This window comes from Heliangelus exortis, chromosome 2 (assembly GCF_036169615.1).
Source record: "Heliangelus exortis chromosome 2, bHelExo1.hap1, whole genome shotgun sequence".
In the NCBI taxonomy this organism is placed as follows: domain Eukaryota; kingdom Metazoa; phylum Chordata; class Aves; order Apodiformes; family Trochilidae; genus Heliangelus; species Heliangelus exortis.
The window spans coordinates 62,423,768-62,451,035 of NC_092423.1; the positions used below are offsets into that span (position 1 = coordinate 62,423,768).

The following is a 27,268-nucleotide window of genomic DNA, read 5'->3' on the forward strand; positions in this document are numbered from 1 at the left end:
TCAAGATTGCTTTTGATTTTGATGTTGTCTCCAGGGTGTTTATAGCCCCTTCCAGGTGTAAATGTCACTGGCAAATTTTATAATAATCCAAGTTACTGAAGGAAGCACTTGATTGAAGCGAGGCCAAGGCAAGTCCCTGCAGAAAGACACCTGAAATGCCCTCCCAGGATGGCAGTGAACTATGATAACAATAACTTCTTTTGAGACTGACTTTATTTAGACTCCTGTGGAGCCACGTTAGAGTAATCATGTCTAGGACATGTCTCAGGAGCTTGTTTGATGGAACATCATGGGGAAAAGTAACTGGAGCCCTACAAAGGCAGAGGTGCTTCTTTACCTGCTCAGCCAGGTGTCTGTCAGAAGAGAATTTAATTAACTTGATGTGTAGTTTTGGCAAAACTGTGGGTGGGGATTTATTTTTTTTAAAATATTGCCTTATTATTGTTTGCATGCTTACAAATTAACTGCTTGTTGATTTGTTCCAGAATGATTTTAGGGTTTGAAGTTAGGTAGACTCTACCTGCCCTTAACTTATTCCCAGGAGCCATGTCCTAAGTCATCTAGGTACATTCTTGCTTACTGGAGTTGCCTTCCTAGATCTTTTGCTGGAATTGGTTGTGTTATAGGTCTGGTAAGTATTCAGTTGGTGGTACTTTTGGTGAAAGCAAATGCAAAAGAAGCACAAACACTTTAGCCAAACTTGTGTTTGTTTTCCTTCCTTGTGTGGTGGTTGATCTCTGTTGCTCTGTGTTGTCTTTGTATTTTTAAGGTGTTTATAAATTGTTTTCTGTTTTATGTCCTGGTAAACTGAAGTTTCCTAAGTCCCTTGGCCTTTCTGATTTTACCCATGCATGCTTTTGCTGTTCCTGTATAGTCACACTTAGTCACATAATTATGTTTCTACTTTTTACTACGATCCTTTTTATTTTTCAGTCATTAGAGAACTTTGTGTCCTTTGAACTTTGTGTGATCTGTGCTTTGTGCCCTTCCTCGGAATAGGAATTACTTTTGTTTGCTTGTTTGGTTTGGGTTTTTTTGTTTGCCTTTTGCCTTTTTAAATTTTTTTTTCTCCCCCCACGCCACCCCGCACCCCCCCCCCCCCCCCGCCGAGGTCTGGTCCTTTCTCTACTATTGTAAAATCTTGGAACTGAAAACTCATTTCATGATCACTGTCACCCAGATTACCTTCCCCTTCCAGTTCTCAATCAATTCTTCTCTATTAGTTTGGATGAAATCTGCTATCGATGTTCCTGGCTATTTATGAAGCCAGAGATGTTCAGTGCTTGTTCTGACTGCTGCAGGCAAGAGGCATTATCTCAGCAGCTCTCTCTCTACTTGTTTCTGCTCTGTGGCATGAAAAAGTACTGCAAAAGTCAAACCCAGGCCACGATTTCAAATGCAAAGCATTGCCTAAATGTCAAGGGAAGTGGGTAAATGTGTTCTGTTGGCAAGTGTTGGCTTTCCAGATGATACCTGATACATGAAAAGCTCAGGTTAAAAACTCCTGTCATCGGTTAACTGGATTTTCTTTCAGTCTTTCTACCTTGGAAGCACGGGAAGGATGGGAATGTTGATGGGGTTGATTAACTCCTGCTCTGAGGTGTTACTCCTGCTCTGGCTTCTGGAGCACAAAGGAATAAAGGCACACAGCAAATACATGTATACACATATGTGCCTGGGTATGCAGAATCCCCAGGTTCCAGTTCCTCTTCCACTACCCACTTACTGCAAAACCATAGCATGGTATTTTCAGTCTCTTTTTTATAACATTTTACCCCTATTTTATAAATTACTACAATTCTTGCATTTTTTTGGAGAGAAGCTACCATGCTTAGTAATTTGGCAAGGATTTCAAAATCCCACAGAGAAGTCTTATGACTTTGCAGGAATGGTGTTTCTGACCTGAGTGCTGATGAGGCGGTGATTGTACTGCATGCTTTCACTGTTCCTGATTTTTGGATCTGCTTTTTTGCACTCAGAGTAGTTTAGAGAGGTGAGAAAACAATGTTTAAACTTGTTTAAATGCAGAAATTTGTTTGAGGTTTGAACTTGATTTTCTCATTAGCAGGGCTTACCTTTGGCAGTGCTGAGCCAACACAGTTCCCTTTGAAACTGTGGGTTGCTTTTGGTGCTTAACATGCCTTACAGATAAAATATAAATTTTGGTTTCAGAGCTGGGTTTAAATGTCTAACAGAAAGCAGCAGAGTCCAGCAATTCTAAGTTTCGGTGACACATTAGTTAGTGATTAATATGATATAATAAAATGTGTGTCAGCAAAACTGCCCAGATATCAAACTTCTAAAAAAATTTTATTTCAATTTAATGACAGCAACAAGATGCCTCTTCAGATTTAATATGTTTGACAAGCTGGATCTTTCATGGCTGTCCTGATCTGTTGGGTGCATAATGTGTTCAGTATCTCTTTTTACATGTATCTAATATAGATATGAGGTTGGTTTGAATCTTGGAGTGTATTTTTTTGCAAAACGTTCCTATTTAAGTTACACAAGATAGTATATGCTGGCTATTTCATCTGCTAAGAAGTAGTAAACTGTGTGTGCACTTAAGTGAAGTTGGGTGGGAGAGCCGTTGTGTATGAGGACCAAAAAAGTAGGTAATGGAAGTAGTAATTTGTAAATCAGACTACCTGTGATTTGTGATACCATAACAAAGTTTCTCGTAGACAAGAATAGAGAGCAGTGCAAGCAACCCCTTCTTAATACCAGAGACTTTGTAGCCTCTGAAAGCAAGATTGCATTTCTTGGGCCGTGTTGGTTTGATGTGGTGTTTTGTTTTGTTTTGGTGTGGGTTAGTGTTTTCTGGGGATTTTTTGTTTTTTTTTTTCTATTTGGTTTTTTGTTTTTTTTTTTTTTGCTGGTGGTGGTGTTTTTGTGGTTGTTGGGTTTTTTTGTTTGTTTATTTTTTTAAAAAAATCTGTTTTATTGTTTATTATAAATGCCCAGTCCCTCCTCTTCCCTGGGTGAAAACTATTATATGGAGGTTATGTGAAGGGGACAGAATTCAGGACTGCAGGATATGGTTGTCCAGGGAGTAGGACACCCTGGCTGATGAGTAACATCATTAATTTGTTTCTCTGTTTTCTGTTTCTTTCCTTCTGCTTCTCTTGCAACACCCTTGGCACTGCAGGTTTCTAAAGTCAACGGGATCACTCGAATGTCATCTCCGAGTGCAAATGCAGCCAGTGCCAAAAAGATGAGAGAAGTCAGACCTTCACCGTCCAAAACTGTGAAGTACACTGCAACAGTGACAAAGGGAACTGTCACATACACCAAAGCCAAGAAAGAACTGGTCAAGGAAACCAAACTAAATCACCACAAACCCAGTTCACCTGTCAACCACACAATCTCAGGGAAAATAGAAAGTAGCAATGCAAAAACCCGCAAACAGGTGCTATCCCTTGGAGCATCCAAGTCTAACAATACCGCTGTTAATGGTGTAAAAGTCAATGGCAAGTTGAACCAAAAGACATGCACTAAGGAGGTGGGGAGACAGTTGAGGGAGGGGCTGCGCAATTCAAAGAGGAGGCTGGAAGAGACAAATCACGTCGACAAGCTACAGTCGCCCACCAAGAGAATGAAAGGGGCCATCAACTTGGCAGAAGCTGCCAGCAAAAAGGCAGCCGTAGAAAAGCCTTTGCTGAATGGACACCTTAAAAAGGAAGTGCCAGAGAAGAGTTTGGAAAGAAACAGGCCAAAACGAGCCACTGCTGGAAAGAGTACGCCAGGGAAACAAGCACATGGCAAAACTGAAAATGCCTCCTGTGAAAATCGTTCTACCTCTCAAGCGGAGTCCTTGCACAAGCCACAAGACTCAATGGGAAAGCACGAAAAGGGCAGTAGTAAGTCTGGGTGGGGGATGCTGGGGGAGATTCCCATCCTTAGGCCCTCCACCAAGGAATTTCATGACCCACTGATATACATTGAGTCAGTCCGAGCTCAGGTAGAGAAGTATGGGATGTGCAGGGTGATTCCTCCTCCAGACTGGAGACCTGAGTGCAAGCTAAATGATGAAATGCGGTTTGTGACACAGATTCAGCACATACACAAGCTAGGCAGGCGCTGGGGACCCAACGTGCAGCGACTGGCCTGTATCAAGAAGCACCTCAAATCTCAGGGCATTACCATGGACGAACTCCCACTCATAGGTAAGGGCTGTGGTTTCATTGGCCTTTTGCTGCTGCTTATCAGTATCCGTATACAACTTTATTTATGCTCTGTTTGCCTTTATGCTTAACTGAACCCCCTCCCTGTTCAATTAACACTGCGGGGCTCTGGATCTCTATCCATGGGTCAGGCTTGCTGCAGGTTGGTTGTCAGAGAGCTTTCCAGGGAGACTTGGTGTCACCACTTTTTTCTCCTGCCAGGTCTTTTATTTCACCCAGGGAAAAAAAAAGCTATGCACGTAGGTCTTGGTCTACAGATTTCAGATCCTTTCTCTGCTGTTTATTCTTGTTGATAATACGACTACAGATATCGATAGCCTCGCTTTAAATGTTACCTCAGAATATTTTTCAGACCTTTCCAAAGATGTTTTCCAAACAGTTTGCAGTGCTGCCAATCTTCAATAGAAATATTTTTTTCCCCTTCCTTTAAAAGCATTTAACCAAGGTGGAAAGAAAATATCTCGGAACTGACTTCTATTTGGGTACTCAGGCACTCAAAATCACAAATTTACAGTGACCTGCTGACATTTAACAACCATTAAGTGTCAAGAATAGGCAGTAAAATGTGGTTGATTGCAAAATGGAGGTTTCATTATTTCTCCCAGCAGGTGTCTGCCAGGGCTAATGCCTGAGTGAGAATCACTTATTTAACAGAATTCTTGGTTTATGGTCTGCTGTCAGATATGACACGTGACAAAAATGTGACAATAGTTTGTAAAAACATGACAACAGCAGCATACAAATGAACTACTGAATGAGCCACCTCCATCTCAGAAGCCTTTGCAGCCATGGCATAGTAACAAACTTGTGTTTTTAATTTTTTTTAGCCCTCCTTTTTGTTTTTGAAGCATTTTGAGTCAGAGCTCACAGGAGCTGCGTGTCGCAACTTGAGGCTAAAGTTTTGCCTTTGAGACATTATCCCATCAGAGGCAGATAGCAGTGCGAGTTGGATTAAAGGAGACTCTTTTTTTTGTTTAAAGTGTTCACAACATTTTTCCCCCTCCTGTTTTCAAGCTTTATTTTATATCACATATGGTAAATGAGTGAAAATGCATAAAAACACACAAAGAGATTGCAGAGTTTATGGTCAGCCAGTGCAGAGTGCAGCAGCGAAATGATAGAATTGGAAGGAGAAATGAGGGTTAGCACTCTGTTGCAATAGCCATGCAAAAATGTTCAAGAAAATCTGAAAATTGAAATCACTCAAGCAGCAATAAGTGAACATTTTGTATGCCTAATGTATGCAATGGCTGTATGCTAATAGAGAAGAATAATGAATTAAATTTACATTGGCAAGAGAGAGAAGCAAATGTACAAGACAGCTCGATTAACGCTTCTGGAACAATGTTAACTTTTTAATGAAATACCTTAACTTGGCATTAAGAAAGCATTACTGTTAATTATTTGTATTATTTAAGCATCTAAAAGCCTAATTAATAGGCAAAGATTCTATTCTGCTGGGTGCCATATAAATGGAGCAAACAGTGGTCTCATAAAATTTGCATCCTATGTGTCCTTTTTGCTGTTAGTTTCCTACCTATCTTTTGTTTAAAAAAAAATCAGGAAGAGAAATTGGATATTATCAGTGTACAAAGATGAGAAATTTGTTGGTCCCAGCAGGGAAGATATAAAATAATCTGTGGTGATAAATGCACAGGTATTTAAGAAGAGATGCATCCATATCCCTCCTTTTCAGGGCCAAATCACATTTCCATTGAAATAAGTGGGAGTTTTGCTAGCAACTTGTGTAGTGCCAGCTTTTGGTATTAAATGCTTACGTGAAGATTTAAGTTGTTTTTTTTTTAATGAGCTTGGTCACTAGGCAATATAAAAATATTCCTAACTTAATGAAGTTAAGGCAGTTAAAAAAAAAGTCAGATGTTATTTTTGCATACCTGTCAGGTGTCCTATTTAAGCCATTTTGCAAGAGGGGCTTATAAATGGGTTTAGAATGGCTTTGATTGGCTGGTTGGTTTGTTTGTTTATTACTTGATTTTGGGTTTTTTCCCTTCCTTCAGCCTTTCCAGGAAAGTTTAGGCAACATGCTTTGTTCAGTCCTGGAAAACATCAACCTGAGATCTAAATGCTTCCAAAAGCTGACTGTGAAGAGGAATTATAACTGACACCATTTTGCAAACCTTACCTGTAGCTGGCCCTATAGAGGATCTGCCAGATATTCCTAGGCTCATGCAGAGTGATTGTAGAATGGTTTTGGGTTGAAAGGGACCTTAAAGATCACCTAGTTCCACCCCCCCCTGCTATGGTCAGGGACATCTCCCACTAGACCAGGCTTCTCAAAGCCCCATCCACCCTGGGCTTGAACACTTCCATGGAGGGGGTATCCTGGGCAACTTCCCTGGGCAACCTGTTCAACTGTCTCACCTACTTAGGAATTTCTTCCTAAGGTCTAACCTAAATCTACCCTCTTCCAATTTAAAGCCCTTACCCCTTGCCTTGTCACAATATGCTCTTATGAAAAGGTCCCTTCCCAGCTTTCCTGTAGGCCCCCTTCAAGAGCTGGAAGGACACTATAAGGTCTCCCCAGAGCTTTCTCTTCTCCAGGCTGGACAAGTCCAACTCTCTCAGTCTGTTCATATAGGAGAGGTGCTCCAGCCCTCTGATCAACTTCATGGCCCTCCTCTGGACTCAATCCAAGAGCTCCACATTGACGTGCTACTCGAGCTCATTATTCCATGGTGTGGGAAAAAAATAACTTTCCTTAAATACTCATAACCAGTATTGCAACTACGACCTTAAGTTGAGTGAGCACTTTTTGTCCTGCTGGAAAATATGTATAACATTAAGCCTGGACTACACTTACTCTCTAAGTCAGGGGTATGTTACTCAACTTTATGCAGGTTGCTGAATATATTGAGATGGAATGCAATCGTGAATTCTGCCTTCAACTTATTTGTGTACTGTGCAAATAAAACACTAGACCAAAAAAGTAACAGCCTGTAATAGAGGCCAACTTGAAAGTTATTTTATGGGGAATATTAAAGAGGAAAGAAAGAAAGCCTTCCAAACTATTTTTTTCCCCAATGATGTTTACCTTTGCTCAGCTGCAAAACTTAACCATTTTGAGCCCCACAGAAATTTACTCAACTGGATAAATGTACAGCCCTGTGACCCTTGTCATATGCTCCCCAAAGCCTTACCCTAGGTTTTGGCTGCAGCCAAAATCCTTTCTCCTCTTTTCACACCATTGCCAAGCAGTGTGTGGACAGCATTAGCAAGCAGCCTCTGGTGCTGCTTTGCTTTGGTTGCAACTATTGCCATCCCAAAATGTTTCACAAAGGTTTACATTGCTGAGCCCCTCTCTCCTTGCTGGTTTGGCACAAGAGGTGGAAGAGGGGAAAGCAGAGGGAAGAAGGAAAATTTTTATCAGTTATGAAGCATCCAAGATGCAGCACAGTCTAGTTTGAAAGCAATAGTGCTTGCACTATCGAGCAAGGTGATAAGTCCTTTAAGATCCTGTAGCTGTGCATCCAACATTAAATATTTACCATAATGCTGCTTCTTGTACTTCTTTGTTGTATAACAGCATTTCAAAGTACTCTGAAACAACTGAGGCATAATAGTTTTTTTACTTTTCTGAAAGAAAAATGGAAAGGAGAGACAATGTGGCTGCAGCAATGTTGACACAAGTTTTGTATTAATTCTTTTTTTTTTTTCCTTTAGCAGTACCCTGTTGACTTGAAGGTGGTCTTTGGTCTGTTTCTTCACTCTTTCTACTGATGATTTATTTCTGTGCTTTGAATCATACTTATGGTGTTTCTTTTATTGTTCTTTGTTCATTTGGCTGCTTTTTATGCTGCAGTTTGTGTAATCTGCTATTTTTATTTTTTTACTGGAGTGTGAAATGTGCTAGTCATCCTAAAACATACAAAACCATATTGGAATATAAAATATGGATGTCTGGAAGAATAATGTGTCTGGAACTCTTTTATGCAGTTGCAGGAACCAGCCCCAGACAACACCTTGCCTCTCTCGGTTTTTTTACTTCGGGTTTTTTTAAAGTTGTTTTTTTTTTCTATCTATAGTGAATTAGTGCTGTTACTGTGGTCCTTTTAAATATTAACAGTATTCAGAGTTTTGTAGACATAAGGTGTTTAACCTCCAGAATGGATAGCTGCTTGTCTTTTTGACAGCCAGTACCCACCTTGACACTTATTTTGCTTCTTCCTGGTATAAACCAGATGTGGAACTTCTGGGGGGTGGGGATGTGTGGGCTTTTAAAGAGCTGGGCAACTCTTGTCCCCCCAGATTCTGGGGAATGACTGAGGGAAATGCATGTCAGGAGATATCTGGGGGTGCTCTGAGAAGAGAAGAGAAGGGAATGAACCTGGAGGAGGAGGGTAAATTTAACCATAGAGAAGGCTGTTACAAATAGCAAAATACTACCTGCTGTATGAGCATGGTCAGCAAAACAGTGGTGTATGTGCCAGTCTTTAGCAGGAGACAGAGGAGATAGGAGCAATCCTACTCAGGTGACCAGAGCCATACGGGTGACATGTCCCATGTGTGCCCAGCCTGGCAGTGTCCTTGATTTGAGCCACTTGCAGCTTTCCTAACCTGCACCTCTCTTTCCCTTTCCTCTCCTCTGCTGCCTGGCACACGTGGACCCCAGGAGGCTGCGAGCTCGACCTGGCCTGCTTCGTCCAGCTGATCAACGAGATGGGGGGGATGCAGCAAGTAACTGACCTCAAGAAATGGAACAAGCTGGCAGATCTGCTGCGCATCCCCAAAACTGCACAGGACAGGCTGGCCAAGCTTCAAGAAGCCTACTGCCAGTACTTGCTCTCCTATGACTCCCTCTCCCCCGAGGAGCACAAGAAACTGGAGAAGGAGGTCTTGCTGGAAAAGGAAATCTTAGAGAAGAGGAAAGGACCTTTGGAGGGACATTTGGAAAATGCCTACAAGTTCCATTCCTTGCCCCGGTTTGAGCCCAAAAATGGACTCATCAACGGGGTGGTTCACAAAAACGGCTTCCGCAACAAGTTAAAAGAGGTCGACGTCCCACTGAAGACGGGCAGGCGGCGGCTCTTTGCTCAGGAAAAGGAGACCACAAAGGAGGACGAGGAGGAGGAGGAGGAAGGAGTTCTTAGCGACTTACACAAGTGTATATACAAGGTAACAAGGCAGGCTCTGCCTATTGTGTTTTGCAGAACTGATGATGCTGTCACCTGGGTGGCATCCCCATGCAAACCCAGCTGGCTGGGGGGAGCCAGTGGGCTGCAGTGCCACCCCAAGGCAGCAGTGCAGTGCAGCCAGGCAGTCTGGTGGCTTTATGCTGATCTGCCTGGCTCTCATGGGACGTCTGGAAAAGCTAGAAGGTGTTTTTATTGTAACGAGATGCATTGAGCTCTGCTGCCCTTCCTCTCCTTGTAGGAGGTTCCCTTAATAGCTCTCCCCAGTTCTCCTTGCAGACACAGGTTTTATTTCCATTTTCTGGTGACATTTAGAGTAATGTCCTGCTTTCTCATTTCTGCTTCTTGCAAGTCTCTTGTTGAGCAAAGTAGCTCACCGTAACAAAACTAACATTGCTAGATTTACTACTACATGTAGAAAGGGCAAACTGAAATGTAAACAGTATTTTCATCCACAGTGCCAGATTTTGCTCTGCACTAATAGTCACATGGGTGCTTAGCCCTCCACCTATCAAGTACATCTATTTATGAAGAAATGCTGACTCTTTCACTGTATTTTATTTGGCAGTCTCCTACTCTGGAGCAGGACTTGGCACTGTAACTCACAGTGCAGTTTTGAGTTGTGTTGAAATGTTTAGCTGTGCTCCAAGAGGAATATAATGTTGAGTGTCTTTGCCCAGTAAAGAAATGCACTGCTCTTCCCCTTCCAATCTCACTTCCATCACCAGGAAATGAAGCCAGATAGCCCAAAGCCAGACAGCTTATTGTTAAGCTGTATAGAAACTGCATGAGTTCATAACTTGAGCTTTAACAGCTTGCTTCAGGTTTCTTTTGCAGCCCATTATGATTTGTCAGCCCAAAAATTCTTTTAGTCAGAGACTCTGGCCTCAATCCCACCTTTGAAAAGCATTCTCTTTGCCATGCTGCTGTTGGGGAGAAGTGTATCTAATGACAGCAGTGTTTTTAAATAGTGAAGTGGCATTTCTGTGCCTAATATCCAGTGCTTAGTGACATTAAATGAAGAATTTAATTCAACTTACCCTGACTGCTGTATGAGCAAACTCAAACTTAGTTGGGAAATGCCTCCATCTTTTTTTCCAGTGCAGGAAAGTTAAAAAAGTCTGGAAGATACAAGGTAACTCAGAAAGCAAGATTGGGATTTGTGAGAAGCATCTTAATCAAATTTGGAAAGCAAAAAAAGTAAAGCAAGCAAAGCACAGTTACTATAACCAGTTATTATAACCTCAGTCTGCTGAGCCCCACAAAGCTCAGGGCTCCCAAACTGCTGCTGCAGCTTATATAGCACTTTCAACTTTGATACCATGAGAACCTGAATGAGTCCAACAATACCCAGTAGAAATACTTTTTTTCTGAGTACAGAAGCTGTTAGAGACAATCATCTCAGAGGCTGCAGGCTGGTGCTCTCCCCACTCACCAAAGCAGCTGCAGCACACGGAGCCGCTGAGGCAGCACCTTGGGTTGTTCACTGTGGTGCTGTCAGCTTCCCAGATACACTGGGGCTTCCCTCTTTGAATCCCATTCCACACCCATCTACAATGCAGAAGCTGGGGACTGCTGTCACAGGCAATGGACTGGGGAGAAAACGGGGGAAGAGAAATCAGTGGTGGTTTTCTGGAGAGATCCCTATTGTGGAGTGCCCTGTGGTGTGGCATGCCTGGTCAGTCAGAGGGCAGGGATGGATGTAGCCTCATTTTCACAGCACTTGGGGAGGGCCCTGTAGAAGGTCTGGTGCATGAGGACTGGTTATGTCACTTAGAGGAAGCCTCAAGATCTAGAAATAAGAACTTGTGCTGCAGTCATGATGTACCAGAGTAACCCAGAAGACCTGTAAAATAACTATAGTTCATCACTAGGCTTTTTAATAAGAATGAGGTGAGGTGGTGCTGGCTAGTGGATTTAAGCAGAGGATGCTTTGTTGCATTTTATGAAACAAGCCTTTTAATCTTGTATTCTCTGTTTTTCTTGAATGATGGTAGCCTTCTGTGTGTGTGTCTGTGGAGGGGAAAGCGTTCATTACTTGTTAACAAGTTTCTGAGAAAATCTGGAATTTGTTTAACAAAGCGTATCCTCGTGTAAAGTATCCACAGGTGATGGGATTCTAATGGTTCCTTTATAAAGCACACTGCTATTTCTGGTTAGAATTTAAAACCACACAAAACAAACAAACAAGCAAATAACCCTACCCTACCCCTTTGATAAAATGCCCAGGTCAGTAAGTAGGGGGCTGGAGGAGAACATGATAATTATATGCCTCTAGTCCAGTTTAGGCCATAAAGTCTATACTTGAGGCTCAGACAGATTTAGGTTTTCACATAGTAATTTCTGCAGTCAGCATGTGCATGAGCTGGGACATGTTTTTAGAAAGAGACATCCAGTCTTCCAGGAGCATTTACTACCATGTTGCATGTCAAGGTTACAGTAAATCTCTTGTTTGTGGCCAAATTTCTGCCGGGGCTCCCAAATTATTTTCAGTGTCACTCCTTTGCAAGCTGTAAGGAGTATGGGCTGCAGGCTGCTGCACTTGCTTTCTTTATTCCTAAATGTTTGGCTTCTCTACATGATAAATAAAATGTCATTTTTAAGTTTGTCAAGTCAATTGCTGCAATCAAAGAAGGATCTGCTGCAAGATTTTCACTCTCCTCTTCTTTCCCCACTTTTAACTCTGAACATATTTTAAAAATCTGTATTGGAGCTGACTGAAAACAGCATTTGTTTCCATACAGAACAAGCTGAAGGCTTATTAGCAGAACTGTTAGAGAGGCATGCAGAAGTCACCAGTGCAAGTTTTGCCAGTCCTCAAGTGAAATTGACCAAGAAATCCCATGCTGAGTTCTCTTCAGTTGAGGACTCAGAATTTTTGGACTCCACTTAACAGGAGTCCCTCCTTCTTGCCTGTGACTGTTGTGTTTTCTGTTCATATTTATTGTTGATTTCATGTCTTTAACATTCATAGCATTGCAGCATCCTTCTCTGTACCTTCTGTAGGCTTGGTAGTAGTGGTGATGTCCCAGGTTGGCTTTCATGGCCAACACAGAGGACATGGAGAAAAATCAATAGAGGAAGTAGAAAATTTTGTTTCTTATTCCTCTGTCATACTGTCACAGGAACAGACATTCAGCTCAGTAGCTTGAAGCTCCCAGGACAGTTGTTACACTATTGAGATATTTTTGAGGGTGTTGAAAAGGATATTTTACTCTTCAGCAATTCATTGTGTGTTCTGGTTAAAATGCTGCATTACAGCACTTCAAACTACTTTCTGAGTTGGCGTTAGAAAATTTTACAAGAGCCCTCAGATTAGAAAAATGAAACTACAAAAACAGATGACAAAACCCCCTCTGCAGTTTAATTTGTGTTACAGCTTTTGGGACACCAGAAAGACACCAAATTCTTGATAGAGGAAGAATCGGGTATATGCAGTTTTAAAGAACTAAACTGTTTGGGTTTTTCACTTTGTTTTTTCTTGCTTGCTGCATATCTGAAAACTGGAAAGACATGGTTAATCTTGGAAGATGAGTCCTTGCTTTTCTGTATCAGGCAAGAGAAAGAGGCAAGTAACAGAAATGAGGAAGCTGCTGCATAGTGCATGTTGGTTTGTGAGTGGTGAAGTCTAACATCAAGTGTGACAACCACTGGAGCAGGGCTTGTGTTTTATGAGAGATTTTGTTGTAAAAGTGTGCCTCAGTAAATGGTTCATGAGGGAGGGCACTAAAAGATGAAGAAAAATCCCTTATTGTATTGCAGAGCATCCAACTCTGAAGTTTATGGGAATCAGAGGGCCCCGGGCCCTGGGCATTTCATGAACTTTCTTGTTACAGCTAATTATGCTGCATTCAATTTAAAAAGTGACATTGTTACAAGCGTAGGAGCATGGCAAAGTGATAGACTTGGCTTCTGTGGGGAAAGCTCCTTGTATGGTCGTTTCTAGTTTATTCTTGTGCATAATTTTTAAATAAACTAATCACAAGGTGGTTTGGCAGATCTGTTTTGCAATTGAAAAAAAATAGAAGGGTAATAGTCCGAGTAGTAAAATTTTCATTTACCTGGAGTTTTTAGCTGTGGTTGTTCCAATAGGTAACCAGTGGGCATGAAGGGAGCTAGAGGAAGGAGTGGTGGAACTAAACTAGTGAGGGGGCAAAGATATTTTCAGCCTTAGGTTAAAATGCCAGTTTCTGTCAGCAGAGACCTGCAAACCATGATAGGCAGAGCAGCTGGGGGGGTTGAGTGGTGCCTGCCAGGTCTCAGAGCTTCCCAGGATGTTACTTCTGCCCTGTAGCAGAGAGGGCAGTGGGGATGTCACTGTCTTATGTCTGGGGTAGAAGGAATAAGTGTTCTCATGCCCCTGCTTTCAGAGCCTTCAGAGGACACTTCCCAAATCACCTGGTATTACTGGTTTGTGTGAAAGCAGGTACCCAGAAACTGAGGTACAGCTCAAGCAGAAAGCCAAGTCAGATTCTTTTCTCATACAGCTCCTACAGCAGTGCCAAGAGAAAGTGCACTCATTTGGCAATGTTACTGCTCTTTGTTTTTCTCAGCCCTGTAACAGTAGGTTCTGGTTCCTTGCATTTGAACTGCTTTTGTTGAATCAAGCATGACTATGGTTTTGTAAGCAGGTGATTGCAGTCATCTGGGTAAACTCTACTTCTTGTGACACCCTCTCATCACATACAATACTGTTTTGATGTTGAACATTTCTGTGAATTTTTGAAATCTTTCACATGTTTCTCTGTGTGTAAAAAATGTAGCCACCTGGTCCATTAATCATGTATCATATTTGATTGTAAAATGAAGGCAGGGTTGCCAGCTGTGTCCTTTGCAACCTGTTATGGAAAGCTAGGATATTTCATCTTCTATACTTACCTAACAGTGAGCATCCTGCTAGATGTGTACAGTGTACATGGCCTTCTGGAAGTGGTTGGTGTGGTGATCTGATGTGATTCAATTTCTGTATCTTTAGAGGTATTTTCCCTCAGATAAGAACCCTCAGATTTAGACTCACACATGTCTTGAGACATTTTCCTGGCCAGGGGAAAGGAGACACATTTTTTTTTATTTTCACTTTTTATTTTCTTTTTCCACAGGGTAGGTCTGTTTCTTTAACAACCTTCTACCGAACAGCAAGAAACATCATGAACATGTGCTTCACAAAGGAGCCAACAGTAGCTGAAGTAGAGGTGAGGCCAACACAAGGGGTGGAAAAACTTCTATTTCAGGGGATTGAATATGTAGATTGAGTATAGTTGATATTCAGGAATTTCCATAAGCACTTCAAAGCTGTCGAGTGTGGAAGAAAAATGGTTAGATAGACATGGTACTGATTGTTCCTTTACATTTTTTTCAATATATTTAGTAAAGCTGTTGATAAACTGAGGGAAAGAAATCTTAATCTGTCATATGCTGAAGCACAGGAGCTAAGAGATTCTAAATTCTGTCTTCCCCATTCATTGTTCCTTTTAAGTGTTTATATTCTTATTTTTAAGCAGTGCTTTATGGTGAATTAAGCTGAGGTCATGAAAGCCATGTGGATTTCTGAGTTTTATATTTTAATGAAGGATACCTCGTTCAGTGGATTAAAAGTACATTACCACTTTCTCTTACCACAGCAAGAATATTGGCGGATAGTGGAACAGAAAGATTGCCATGTAGCAGTGCATTGTGGAAAAGTAGATACAAATACCCACGGGAGTGGCTTTCCTGTGGGAAAATCTGAACCATTTTCAAGGTAAGATCACAAAATCAACCTGATTTATCAGCTCGTGCCACCTGCCCTGGTGGGAGTGCTAGGATGGCATTGTAGGGGCATTGGTGCTGGGGATGTTGGCACCAGGAATGTTGGCACTGACATGGTTCTGCCTCTGTGTTGCCCCTCAAACAGGCATGGGTGGAACCTCACAGTCCTTCCTAATAATACAGGATCCATCCTGCGACATCTTGGTGCTGTGCCTGGTAAGCAAGAGCCTCTCTTTTATGTTTCCAGGAGGTGTAAGTGGAGTGGTCACCAAAATCTTCTCCCTCTTTCTGTTTGCTGGCTGACTGGGTGGACAGACAGTTGTATTTAGCTGGTGGTATTTACAGGAATGAAGGCAGGTGTGCAGATTAAGGATTAATGAATAGTTGAGACTTTATACCTTGGAGCAAGAAGTTGTCCTTGCAGTATCCCTTTCCACTGTTGACAGGACATTGGTGTTCTTGCCTTGTGTCAGTGAGGAAGGACAGAGCCATGAAACTTCCTTAGGTGCAAACATAGGCTGTAGCACTGCGCAGAGCAGCACATGAATTCTTTAAATGAATTGTCATGAGTGCTCCAGCTGCATGTGTGCCATTGCAATTTATTGGTAGAAATACTGTCTGAAAGTAAAATTCAGTCACTTGTGCAGGTGTTGAGCATGGGCAAATCAGCTGGCAAACAGAATACATGTATTTACAAGTATGTTCAGTTGACAACATGAAGCAACTTCCTCTGATCAATGTTGTTGAGCTTGAATTATGGGCATTTGTAAATTTTCTAAAGAATAAAAACTTTTTTACAGCTATTAGAAAACAAATATATTCAAAGGCACTGTAGTTGGCTGGTAGATATTTTGTTAGTGGAAAATGCTGCATTTGTATTTGTTAAATTATTCTGTGCAAATTATTCACTCAGGTAGGAAGATGTAAAAATTAAGGGTGAGCTTACAGGTAGAACAAGATTTTCAACTGAAATTCCCTGTCTTTTAATTAGAAACTGTTGTTACTCAAAATTTCTTTTCAATCTCTGGTTTAGGAGTGACAATTCCTTGGCTAAATATTGGCATGGTCTTTTCTACCTCATGCTGGTCTCGAGACCAAAATCACCTTCCATACATTGACTACTTACACACTGGTGCTGATTGCATTTGGTAAGTGTTCCTGTATTTTGTTTTCTTCCTGTTCATTGCAATGGTTGTCTGTTTTTGTAATACCTTTTGTATGAATGAATCTCATCTAGAAGGTCCAGTGTAATTACAGATTCAGTGGAAAAATGTAGTATAAACATAAGTGATGAAACACTCTTTCCTGGAAGAAAAGTTTCACTTTATTGTCCATCCTCTCTTCTGAGATATTTAGCAATAAACTGTTTCTGCTTGACGTAAGCTTTAATCTATTGAAATTTTCATGCCATAGAAGACAAACAGCAGCCAGTCAAGGGAGGTGTCCCTTAGGCTGATAGAGGGACACTTGTCAAGCAAGCTCCATATTGTCACTTGTAAAATTTTTAAATCCATGCTCTGACTACACCGTCACCACTTCCTTATTTTTATGAAAAAATAACTTGAATTCTCTATCAACCAGATCCTTAATATTTTATATATATAATTTTTAATATGATTATACATGTCATTCTGGTGTCTCAGTGTGGACATCACCAGTTAGCAGCTAGCTGCACTTTGTATTTTGTAGACACTTCAGGCAAATAGAGGCAGTACTCCTCCTATCAGTGGATTTGAATGTGGTGGATCAGGGAATTCAGTGCACTCAAACAACTACAGATGATAATGAGTTAGATTGCAGTGGAAGTACAACAGCTGATGGGGGGGATTAGGGGAAGCAGGTTGCTGTCAGCATGTCACATGCCTTTCTGACATGGTCCTGGGTATTTGTGTTATTACCCAAGAGGATCACCAGTGAGAACAATGAATAATAAGCAATATAACTATTTCTTGATCAGAGAAAATGCAGTAAATGAAGAAGAGTAGTTATTTAAATGGTGCTCCCCTGCAAAGGTGGGATGCTGATTTCCTTTCAGCAGTTTCCCTCTGGAACTCTGAACTACCTGCCCTTTTGCTCTTTGTTCAATGTGACAGGAGAAGGCTTGCAGGGTCTACTTTTCATCCAGAAGTCCCTATGGTGGCAGTGGCAACTGCTTTTTGTTCATGTGCAAAGTGTGTACTTGGACCATTATTTTTAACTCCCACATTTCTCAGCTGCTGCTGATGTCAGGGATGCTGACCCAGTTGCCACTGGAAAAGCACTGGAAAAAAATTATTTGAAATCTTGGAGGAATACATTAAAGCAGAACCTCCTCTCTCCAAATGATTTAAATTGAAGAAATGTTCTTTATGTGATCATGACAGGGGGTTAAGGTAAACGCTTGATTTTGCTGCACATGCAGGAGTGACAAGTTTGTCATTTTCTGTCATGGGCATTTTGTGGCTCTTTTCCCTCTTCTGTGAATCAGAAATCCATAATCTTTTATAATAATATACTGGCAGGACAAACCACTGAGCAAACTATATTGCTTTCAGCATTAGGTGAGTCTTGCTCTCTCTACAACACTGATCTAGTCTCAAATAACAGTAAATTTCAAACAAAAGATGTTAAAGAATCCCCTAATTAAGTTCTGAGTCCTCCCTTCATACTGTGCGTGACAAAGCATGCCTTTGGGGATTGAAAAGACTTAAATGCAGCCAGCCAAAGTTTTAGGGAAGGCTACTATTTCTGTTATTTCCAAGCCAAGGAGAATACAAATGAAGAGGCCATTTGCTTTGTCTTGATGGGCTTACTTATACACGAGTACATAGCTTCAGGTGTACTTGTGACTGCCTTAATGAAACATGGACAGTAAGCAGGAATAACTTGGAAGAAGAAAGTAGAGAAACTCTTGTCTGTAAAAGCCATTTTACAGCAAGATTGCCAGGCTGAATTGTCATGCTAGCATTCATTACTAACTCATTGCAACTTTTAATATTGCAATAAAGTACCCAACTTTATTGATGAAAAGATGGATTGAATTAACTCCAAGTCTGGCATAGTATTTGGAGCAGCCCTGACAGCATTGTTTCAGCAGCTGTTTCAGTGGTAACAGCCAGGCCACTTGGCACCAAAGCTCTCCCCTGTCTTGCAAAGTCTACCCAACATCCAGACAGCACTTCCAAGGACAGATCCCTCTGGTGCTAAAATCAGTGGTGCTTTATTTACCTGCAGATTGCTCAGGTCACTGATCTCTCAGGTTTTACATCCTGAAGAGTGAGCTGGGGAGAACTCAATTTTCATGCAGAGCAGAGGTCAGCGACCTAAGGTTTTTGTTCCAGAGGGATCCTCAGTGCCCATTAAAAGAGAGAAGAACATCTTGCTCTGCCAGAGACACTCAGAAGTCTGTGCTGCCTGCTCTCTTCTTATTTCTTTGGGTAGCTGAAGAATTGAGAGGGTGTAAAACTGGAGCAAATGCAAACTGCTAAGTATCTCCATTCCCCTGAGTCTGGCCAGTAGTAAGATAATCCCCTGCACTTTTGTGCTTCCCTTCCTCTTCACACATCTTCCATCTTCACACATCCTTCCTCTATTTTTTCCCCAGTCCATCTTGTGTGGGACTAAATACTTGAATCTTTTGGATGGTCCAGCTGTATTTTTTGACTCTAGAAGGAGAGAGTGGACTTGGCCATGTTCTGGCTTTGAATTTTAAGTATTTTCAGCACCACTGAAAATTTATTATTATGGTATAACTAGAGTAATACTCTACATACCTGCAGCTCTTCTGCAGCTATCACTGTTAGCAACACAGGTACTGCAAACTATTAAATACATGTCACACATTTAAAATTGCAGTTGGGACTCCTGATCCTTATCAAGATGAAGTTCTTCCCCATAACCCTTGTATTTCTTAAAAGGTCCTAATCTTTGCCATTATATATGTAAGGAGTTAGTCTGTGTAGACCTGGGTCAATGAGCTCATTACAGCCCTTATTGTGGCAACAATTAGCTGTAGGGGAGGTAGATACTGTCATCTCTTCTGGCTCTTGGTTTGAAGATCAAGGAGGACAAATTCAAAGTTGTGATCAGTACAAAGAACAGTAATGAGGTGCTCAAATCATAGGAAATAGAGCCTCCTACAGGCCCATCAAGCAGGGTCACTGCCTGATGCATATGGAGTTACTATTATTGCAAATATAAGCAAATAACCTGGCAAGGTCTGTAAGGGCAGCAGAATGCTTTATGAAATTGGTAGGGAGAGCAAATGAATGAGAAAAAATTGCACCTTTTCCCCAAAATATTTCCAGATTCATTCTTTTATCTTCTGCCATGTTTAGAAAAATGGCTCTATGTGTATGGCATGAGGCCAGTGGGCTCCAGGTTGAGGTCTCGTTGCTTAAAGTGACCAGAGATAAGCAATGATAAATCTGGAGATGCTTTTTATTTGCCTGAACATAAGAACCCCAGCTAAAATAACCTCTTAGATTACACCCAGTCTGGCAGTAATTCAAAGCAGTTTGGGAATCCCTGGATTTGCACCATTTCCCACCAAGCTGCACTGTCCGGTTTGCAGTTGCCAAGTACCAGCTACCAGATCTTGGGAACAGGCATCTCCTGGGTGGGCATAAACCCATTGCCTTTCTGGCAGGGTGCAAGCAAGAGTAGCAGTGAATTGTCACCCCATCACCTTCCTGCATCCAGCAAAGCAGCAGTTCTTGGGATGTGTGAAGCTAAGACTCGAGCCCCTGATGTTATTTCTTAGCACTTTTGCAAAGGGAGCACTGCTGGCAGTGAGTGCAGAGAGGGCAGCTGCTTACTTGGCTTCTAAAGGAGAGGAGGATGTGCAACTTGGGGCATATACCCAACAGAGTTTTAAATCTCTCTTGCTGCTTTAGCTGCTCTTAGTCAAGCCTTTCTTTTCTTGCAAAGGAGAGGAGGGATATGAAGATTTGTTTAGTAAGCAAGGCAAGAAGGTCTTAGGCTACTTTGTGTACCAACAGTAAAGATGGGTTGTGCTTTCTTGATTGTTATGAATAGAAAACATTACTAAATAAAAAGATCCCTTGGTTCTTGCACAGGTAAAAAATATGACCATTTATGATAACAGTACATATATTGGTGCTTATGAGATGCAAGCTCCTGTCCATAGTTAGCTGTTCCAGTGCCATTAAAATGCAGAGCATGCTATTGCTGAATTTTCTTGGATTCCAAAGAACATTGAGTATTCACGTTTCTGTTTTGGGGATTTTGTGTCCTTTGGCATCTAGAGAACACCATCAGACTGAGTGTAAATAAACAGCTTTTAATGAATCTGCAGTGTTTCACCAAAAAGAACCGTGTGGGAAAAACTGCAATTTCTTTTCTTTTTTTTTTTTTTTTTTAATCAATGTCCTGGTCTGAATTGCCTGTTACAGTGTAGCTGTGCACCGTTATTTACTCCACAGTAAATCTTTCTCTTTTCTTCTGACAAAACAACAGGTATTGCATTCCTGCTGCGGAGGAGAACAAACTTGATGATGTGGTACATACCCTGCTGCAAGCCAATGGCACTCCAGGGCTGGAAATGCTTGAAAGTAATGTAATGGTAAGTTAGCACTGGGAGAGGTGTTCCCATTTGAGAACAGAAGGGTAATCAGAAGGCTGGTTGTTGTGGGGGTTGTTTTGGTTTTGTCTTATACTACAATGATGCAGAGGCTGTTGTTAAAATCTGGCTATTTTCCACCTTCAGTGTTTACCCACATGGCTAACAGGGCTTACATGTTAAACTGCTGACATCAAAAGGAATGTGACAGTGCAATAAATGTCCATTTGTAATACTGTCCATAATACATTTACACTCACAAAGGGAGTGTTTTGTAATCTATTTAACTGCTGTAATTGACAGTTTATAATGCCAGCATGGAAATGAGAGGCCTAATACTTCAAAGGATTTTGAAGTATTTCTGACTCCCTTGTTTATTTTATGGGTTAGAATTTCAGTTTAGTGCATTTTAAGTATAAATTTGGGAGCCCACAACAAAAACAACTGTCAGCTATCTGTGTAACAGTCTGTATGAAAAGATCTAAAAGGAAGACCAAACGGCCTTTGTTACTTTCTGTAGCAGTAGATACTGCCCTTTTGAGGCTTTGTGTTTGAGATTGCTTGGCAAGTGAAAGTTTAAGCTGTTGATTTCAGAAGAGCCTCTTCTGTTATTCTCAGTCCAAACACTAAGCTTCAGCATGTGCAGAAGGGAAGAGAGAAAGCAAATAGAGCTTTTAGCAGAGCACAGCTTTTCTTCACAAGTAGCATGTGGCAGTACCCAGCAAGAAAGGGGATCTAACTGTTAAACAAAGTTTCTGATTTTTTTTTTCTTTTTCTTTTTTCTGTTTTGTTTCCTTGTTTGTTTCGCTTTTATGTCTTTCTAGATCTCCCCAGAAATCTTGTGTAAGGAGGGGATCAGGGTGCACCGTACTGTACAACAGAGTGGGCAGTTTGTTGTCTGTTTTCCTGGATCCTTTGTGTCTAAAGTGTGTTGTGGCTATAGTGTTTCTGAAACAGTGCACTTTGCTACCACCCAGTGGACAAGTATGGGTTTTAAAACAGCCAAGGTAAGTTGAGAAAAGGAGTTAAAATGGATTCACAGCCCTGACATCTAAAACGACAAGAAACCAGACATTCCAGGATTGATAGTATTGTGAGACTAGTACAACAACGTCTATTTTTTGTGGACTATTAAATAAAAAATAATAAAAAAAAAAGAAAAAAAAAGTTATGCAAGGCATAAGACGATCCGTTGTTTTCAGAAAAGCAACTAAGGTAATAATTGATAGCTAAAAACTTATGTATATTTTAAAAGTTCAGAAGATTGTTATGCCTGCAGACCAGTTTGCAAAGAAGCTTTTCAAAAACCCATTCAGAGCTAATAACTATATATTGTATTATGCTTACTAGTTTTTTAAGTGATGTTTTGTAGAACCACTAGAATCTCAGGTGCAACTATCTGAATAACTGTGCTTGGTAGCTCCTATGATAGGCAGACTCAATTAATACTCACACCTGTATTGCCTGTCTTTCTCTGCTCTTTCATGCAAGAAAAGCTGTTGATCAGGGCAATTTCAGTTTTAATCAACTTGAAAATGCTTAGGTTCACTGACCAGTCCCTCTGATCCTAGACTGTTAATAAAATAAACTTCTTGTTTTGTTTTCACACAACTGAGGCAGGTTTTCTGCAGAAACAAAGAGGTGAATTGCCCAAGCACCATGATTTTAGCTACATTTCTCTGTTCTTGGACAAAGAATGTATGTCACTAATTGTGTTCCCACCCTCCTCAAGTACACTGTGGGTTAGAGATGCTATTTTGGTAGTGTTTTATAGCTAAGCAACTAGTAAATTATCATTTACAGCTTCAGACCAAGTGGTTAGTAAGTAATTTAATGTAATATGCCTACAGTTTTGATTCTTTGAGGTTAATGGAATTCTACCAGCCTGGTTATACTAACTGTGTGTTAACTTAGTTTGAAATGAAAGGTTATTTTATTACGGATTTATTTCGCGGGAAGGTGGGAATTGTATCTGTGTTTAGGTGAGGAATGAGAACCCTGAGCTAACCTTTTCTGTCTGAAGGTACACAAACTATATTAACTCTACGCTGTATTTATTGCTCTACTGAACTCCTGTTTGATATTGTGAAAATGCCACTCCTGTAAGCGACAGAAATCACTATGCAGCAATTAAAAAGCTCTTCTTAGTGCCTCAAATTCTGAAGAACAGTTTCTTTTGATTAATTTTTAAGAGCTTTGCACTGGGTGAATCTAAGCCAACTGAGAAACCGGCAGATTCCCAACTCTGGAAACTGAAGCCACAGCTCTCACAAACTTTACAAAAACCACAGATATGTGTTTATATCAAAATAACTCTGGGAACTCCTATTGCATTGTTCTTTTCTGCCTTTTCCCCCCCCTCCTGTCCCTTCCCTGCTCTATGTTCCTAACTCCTTTCAATTTTGGAAATTCTTCCCCGGTTCCTTCACTTTGCCATTTTCAAAAGCTGGCCAGGATTGTGCTTTTCAGAGGTTGTGAGACATTCTGTGTAAAATGAGCAAGATTCCCCCTTTTGGACTGTTAAAATGAACTCTCTGACAACTCTACCTTCCTGTCTTGTCTGTTCTTGACAGCAATATTTACAGTTTTCAGCTGTTTGGTACATTAACTTTGTTTTCATTCTGTGATGCTGTGCCCTGATAATTTAATAGTGACTCTCTTTATATTACTAAACAATATTGCTTCTTTTCTGTATCAAATCTGCTCAATCTCCTTTAATATATGGAAAAATGAAATACTGCATCTGAAATGGCATTGATTTCCCTTTATAAGAAGTTGGGGTAATTGTTGGAATAAAAGTGCTTATAAAGCCTGTCTAGAGGGACAGACAAGTTTCACCTAAAGCATATGTGGAACAATGTTGCTGGCTTAAAAAAAAAAAAACAAACAACATCCTAAGAGCTCTGGACATTTTAAACTAAAGATGAGAATGTTTGCATGTGTGATGGAAGAGTTTGTGTTTGGAATGGCAAAGGGGCAACTCCATATCCTCAGTCAGTAAAACTCTCTTAAGAGACAGAAAACCAGAATATTGGACTAAAGGGATGCACTCTGTTGTAGACACTTGGAAATAAGAAGGAATGCCAGGTTTTAAGGGAAGACTTTCATGGTACAGGGGCTCTCGGAAACTTGGTGGAAAGACAAGTCAGCTGGTACTGTAATACAAAAGGAAGTTGTACATAGGAAAGTTGGAGTTAGTTATCTAGATGGAACAGAGCTTACCATCAAATAAGAGAGGCTTCACTTCACCAGTGACAGAATCCTTGTGCACTGATGTTGCCACTTGAAACAGGAGAAGCAGGACTGTCCTGCCAGGATGCTGGCGTTGGCTTTATTTGTATCCCCCCCAGTCGACTTTGGGTGAAGAACACAGGTTTAAAACAGTTTTACCATTTACAATTGACCATTCCTTGGTTCCTATCACAGAGCTGTCTTAGCCTGAGAAGACCAGGTTGCTTTCAGATAGAACCAAATGGGAAGAGGTGCTCCAGAAGTACCTGAGGTCCCCCGAGCACTGGTGGGGGCCGTGGTGTGGGCTCAGGACCAGGGGAGACTCTTTTGAAAGTAAAGTCATCAGCTTTACACACTCAAGTCCAGGGGGTGTTTGGGTCCTCAGCAGTGACTGTACCACTGTGCACATTCACTCCTGCTTCTCCATACTGGGTGTAGATGTAGCCTGGGTTAAACTAAATGAGATGAGAGAAGCTGTGAAGAGAGGATGTGTGATGGTAACAGGAACTGCTGGTCTTCTAGCTAGGAGAAATGTTTCTTGTGTTTCTGTGATGCCAGAAACAAAATGGCTCCAGAGAGCAGCTTCTCCACGTGAGAAGAAGCTCTCCTCTCACTTGCCAGCAATGGTGGAGCCCAGTTCAAAACATGACTACCAAATAGCTGTGCTGTGATGGATTAAGAACCCTAAGAGAACAGTAAAATGCAAAATGTCCACTACCGTGGTGTTTTGTTTCAAAAGGCAGCCTCAAATAATAACAAAGAAGCTTGTTAAATTGAGAATGCAGAAAGAAGGGTGTAAAGAAAGGTTTGTGTCCAGTATAGAAGTTGTTTAAAGATGCTGTGTTAAAGGCTCACAACAGGTGCACATTGCCTAGGGGGAAAAAAAAATAATTCAAAAGGCAAAGCCCCTAAACTTGGCATGCCTAAACACCAGGGGAAAGAAGACCAAAAAATCCTCATGTCCAGAAGATGAAAATGCAAATAAAATAACCACTCTAGCAAGATGAATGTAAATACACACAAAGGCAGACCAAAAATTATTGTGAAGAACAACTTTCTAAAGGCAAAAAGAGAAAAAAATGTAGAAAAGAATGAGACTGGGGCAATCAGTGTGGCTTGTACAGTGAAGTCAAGGCTCCCAGGCCTTGAAACTTTTGGAATGATTGGAATGATTTTTGGCCCTTCTGGCCAAAGGGATCCAGTTTAGAGAGTCTGTGAGCATTTCTGGGAAGAGATTTGATGAGGTTCCCCAGAAAAAGCTCTTAAAGAAATTAACCTGGGTGGAGGGGGGAAGTTCACACATCAGAAAAAAATGTGGTTTAAAGAGAAGCAGAGGATGGAAACAAATGGTCAGTTTTTGTCATGGAGAGAGATCTTTCTGCATTCTTCAGGACGTTGTACTAAGAGCAGTTCAGTGTATCCTAGAAAGGGAAGTGAATACCAAAACTAATTCTTTGTACTGAGGATATTAGAGGTTATGAAAGCAAAAATTAAAGCTGTGAGGTGTTGCAGAAAGATTTTGTGATATTGAAAGATCTGAGAAAATGGGTTGATAAATTTTAAAAATCTCGGGAGTAAAAAAAAAAAAAATAATCTGAATTGTATAGAACCAGTGGTTGGCTCTAAATGATCTCTTGCTACTGAGAAAAGACATGTTTGGATTTCCTATGGAGCTGCCAGCCAAGTGCTCCAGAGAGTTAGAAACATCTCTGTGGAACTGTGTAAGCTCTTGGTATGGCCATGGCTGGAATACTGGTGCTGAATCCCTAATTGCAAAAAGAATATAGAGGATCTAGAAAAAGTAGAGAATGAGGTGTAAAGGTATGAATTACCCTCTGTATTAAATATAAGAAGACTACTCAGCTTGGAAGATTAATGAGAAGTGTGTAAGACAGGAAGGTCAGATCACAGGTGGCAGGGTAGTGATGGCTGTTTGCTGTTTCTCATAATATTGGACAATGTGTCATTAAAACAAATGATCAGGCAGTAGGTCAAAAGCAAGCAAAAGTCTGTTTTAAAATACTTATCTGTGTGTTTCAGAACGGTATGGAAGAGAGAAATATAAGTGAATTCAGATAAGTGCACAGATCCAGTGAGCAGTGCTGAATGCAGCACAGCCACATTTCAGGCTCAGGAGGTCCCTGAGCTGTGGGCCAGCAGGATCCCACCTCATTTTTTGTCTCTGGCCTCTTACCCTGTTGCCTGTGTGGGCTTTTCATCTGGCTTCTTATGTAGTACTTATGCAGTAAGTACTTATGCAGTTCTTATGTAGCCTTGGACAATACGCAAAGCAAACCTAACATGCAACAAAACTAAAAGTGCAGCTGTTTGGACCCCATGCAGGCCCTGGCAGAACCTTCTGAAGGTTTTTCTTACCCATAACCTTCTTTAGAACACTTTTTGGTCAGCAGAGGTTACTGGTCCATTTTATGGTATTACACATTAGGTATCCCTTCAGTGCATGCAACCTCTGCTATTAAAAGCTGTTCATTTTATGATATATTGGTTCTAGTAGAAGAACCACCAAGAACATGTACTTAGGGTTATAAAAGAGGGTGAAAAAGAGTTAAGGTTAAACGTGCATCTTTGGATTTGTTTGTTATGAGTAGGTATTTGGTGGGCTTAACTCCTAACCAAAACAGCACCTTCACATTACACACCAATGTTAGCATCATTTGGAAACCCTCAGACTCAATATAAACCAAAAACATACCTCTGCAGACACTGGGAAAACTCCAGACTTTTCCCAACTGCACGGTAAATGACAGGAATTCCCTACATAAGAATTACAGAAAGGGTTTAAGGTACCAAAATCAGTCAGCTTGTATTGGAAAAGAATGAAAGATGTAGTTTTAAAAAGTTTACACGGAGAGGAACCAGTAACAGGTGAAACCGAGCAGAACTGAAACCTGCTCTCTCTTGCCTGTTGTCTCTGACCTCTGCCTGTTTTGCCAGGTGTTGTCTTCTTGATGCTTTAAAAGATGCAAAATCAGAGCAGATCAGAAGATTAGACCCTACTGGGTGGCTGAGACTGCCATAGTGTCCTACTGAGCTTAAGTGATTGGTTTGCTCCTCTTGACATCACCCCAGGACAAATTAATTTATTAGAAGACAATTTTGAGGTGTTTGGTGGTTCCTCTACTTCAGTGAACTGCATCTTAATCTATGCCTGGGCATCCGTCTTCCCACTTTTCTCATTTTCTTGACATCTCTCCTGTCCTTTTCCATTGATGAAGTTTAGTTTTCTTTTTTTTTTGGAAAAAATGGTATACCTGAAATGTGGTGACACTGGAGTACTTGGATTTTGCATCATTCTCCTTGCATATACAGACGTTGATTCTCTTTTCTCTGCATTAAATTTCACAGCAAAGCTTATTAAGAAAAGATAGCATTGA

At 41.0% G+C, this 27,268-nt stretch overlaps 1 protein-coding gene across 4 annotated transcripts in view; it reads left to right on the forward strand.

Moving 5' to 3' along the window:
- Positions 1-27,268, forward strand: part of JARID2 (jumonji and AT-rich interaction domain containing 2) — a 225,704-nt gene that overhangs the window by 189,898 nt on the left and 8,538 nt on the right. For all 4 annotated transcript variants that reach the window (XM_071736384.1, XM_071736385.1, XM_071736386.1 and 1 more), the window contains 8 exons: positions 3,149-4,166; positions 8,815-9,317; positions 14,434-14,526; positions 14,956-15,074; positions 15,228-15,298; positions 16,116-16,230; positions 20,540-20,645; positions 21,467-21,649. In XM_071736384.1, coding sequence (XP_071592485.1) covers positions 3,149-4,166; positions 8,815-9,317; positions 14,434-14,526; positions 14,956-15,074; positions 15,228-15,298; positions 16,116-16,230; positions 20,540-20,645; positions 21,467-21,649 — 2,208 coding nt within the window. The remainder of the gene's footprint in view (positions 1-3,148; positions 4,167-8,814; positions 9,318-14,433; positions 14,527-14,955; positions 15,075-15,227; positions 15,299-16,115; positions 16,231-20,539; positions 20,646-21,466; positions 21,650-27,268) is intronic.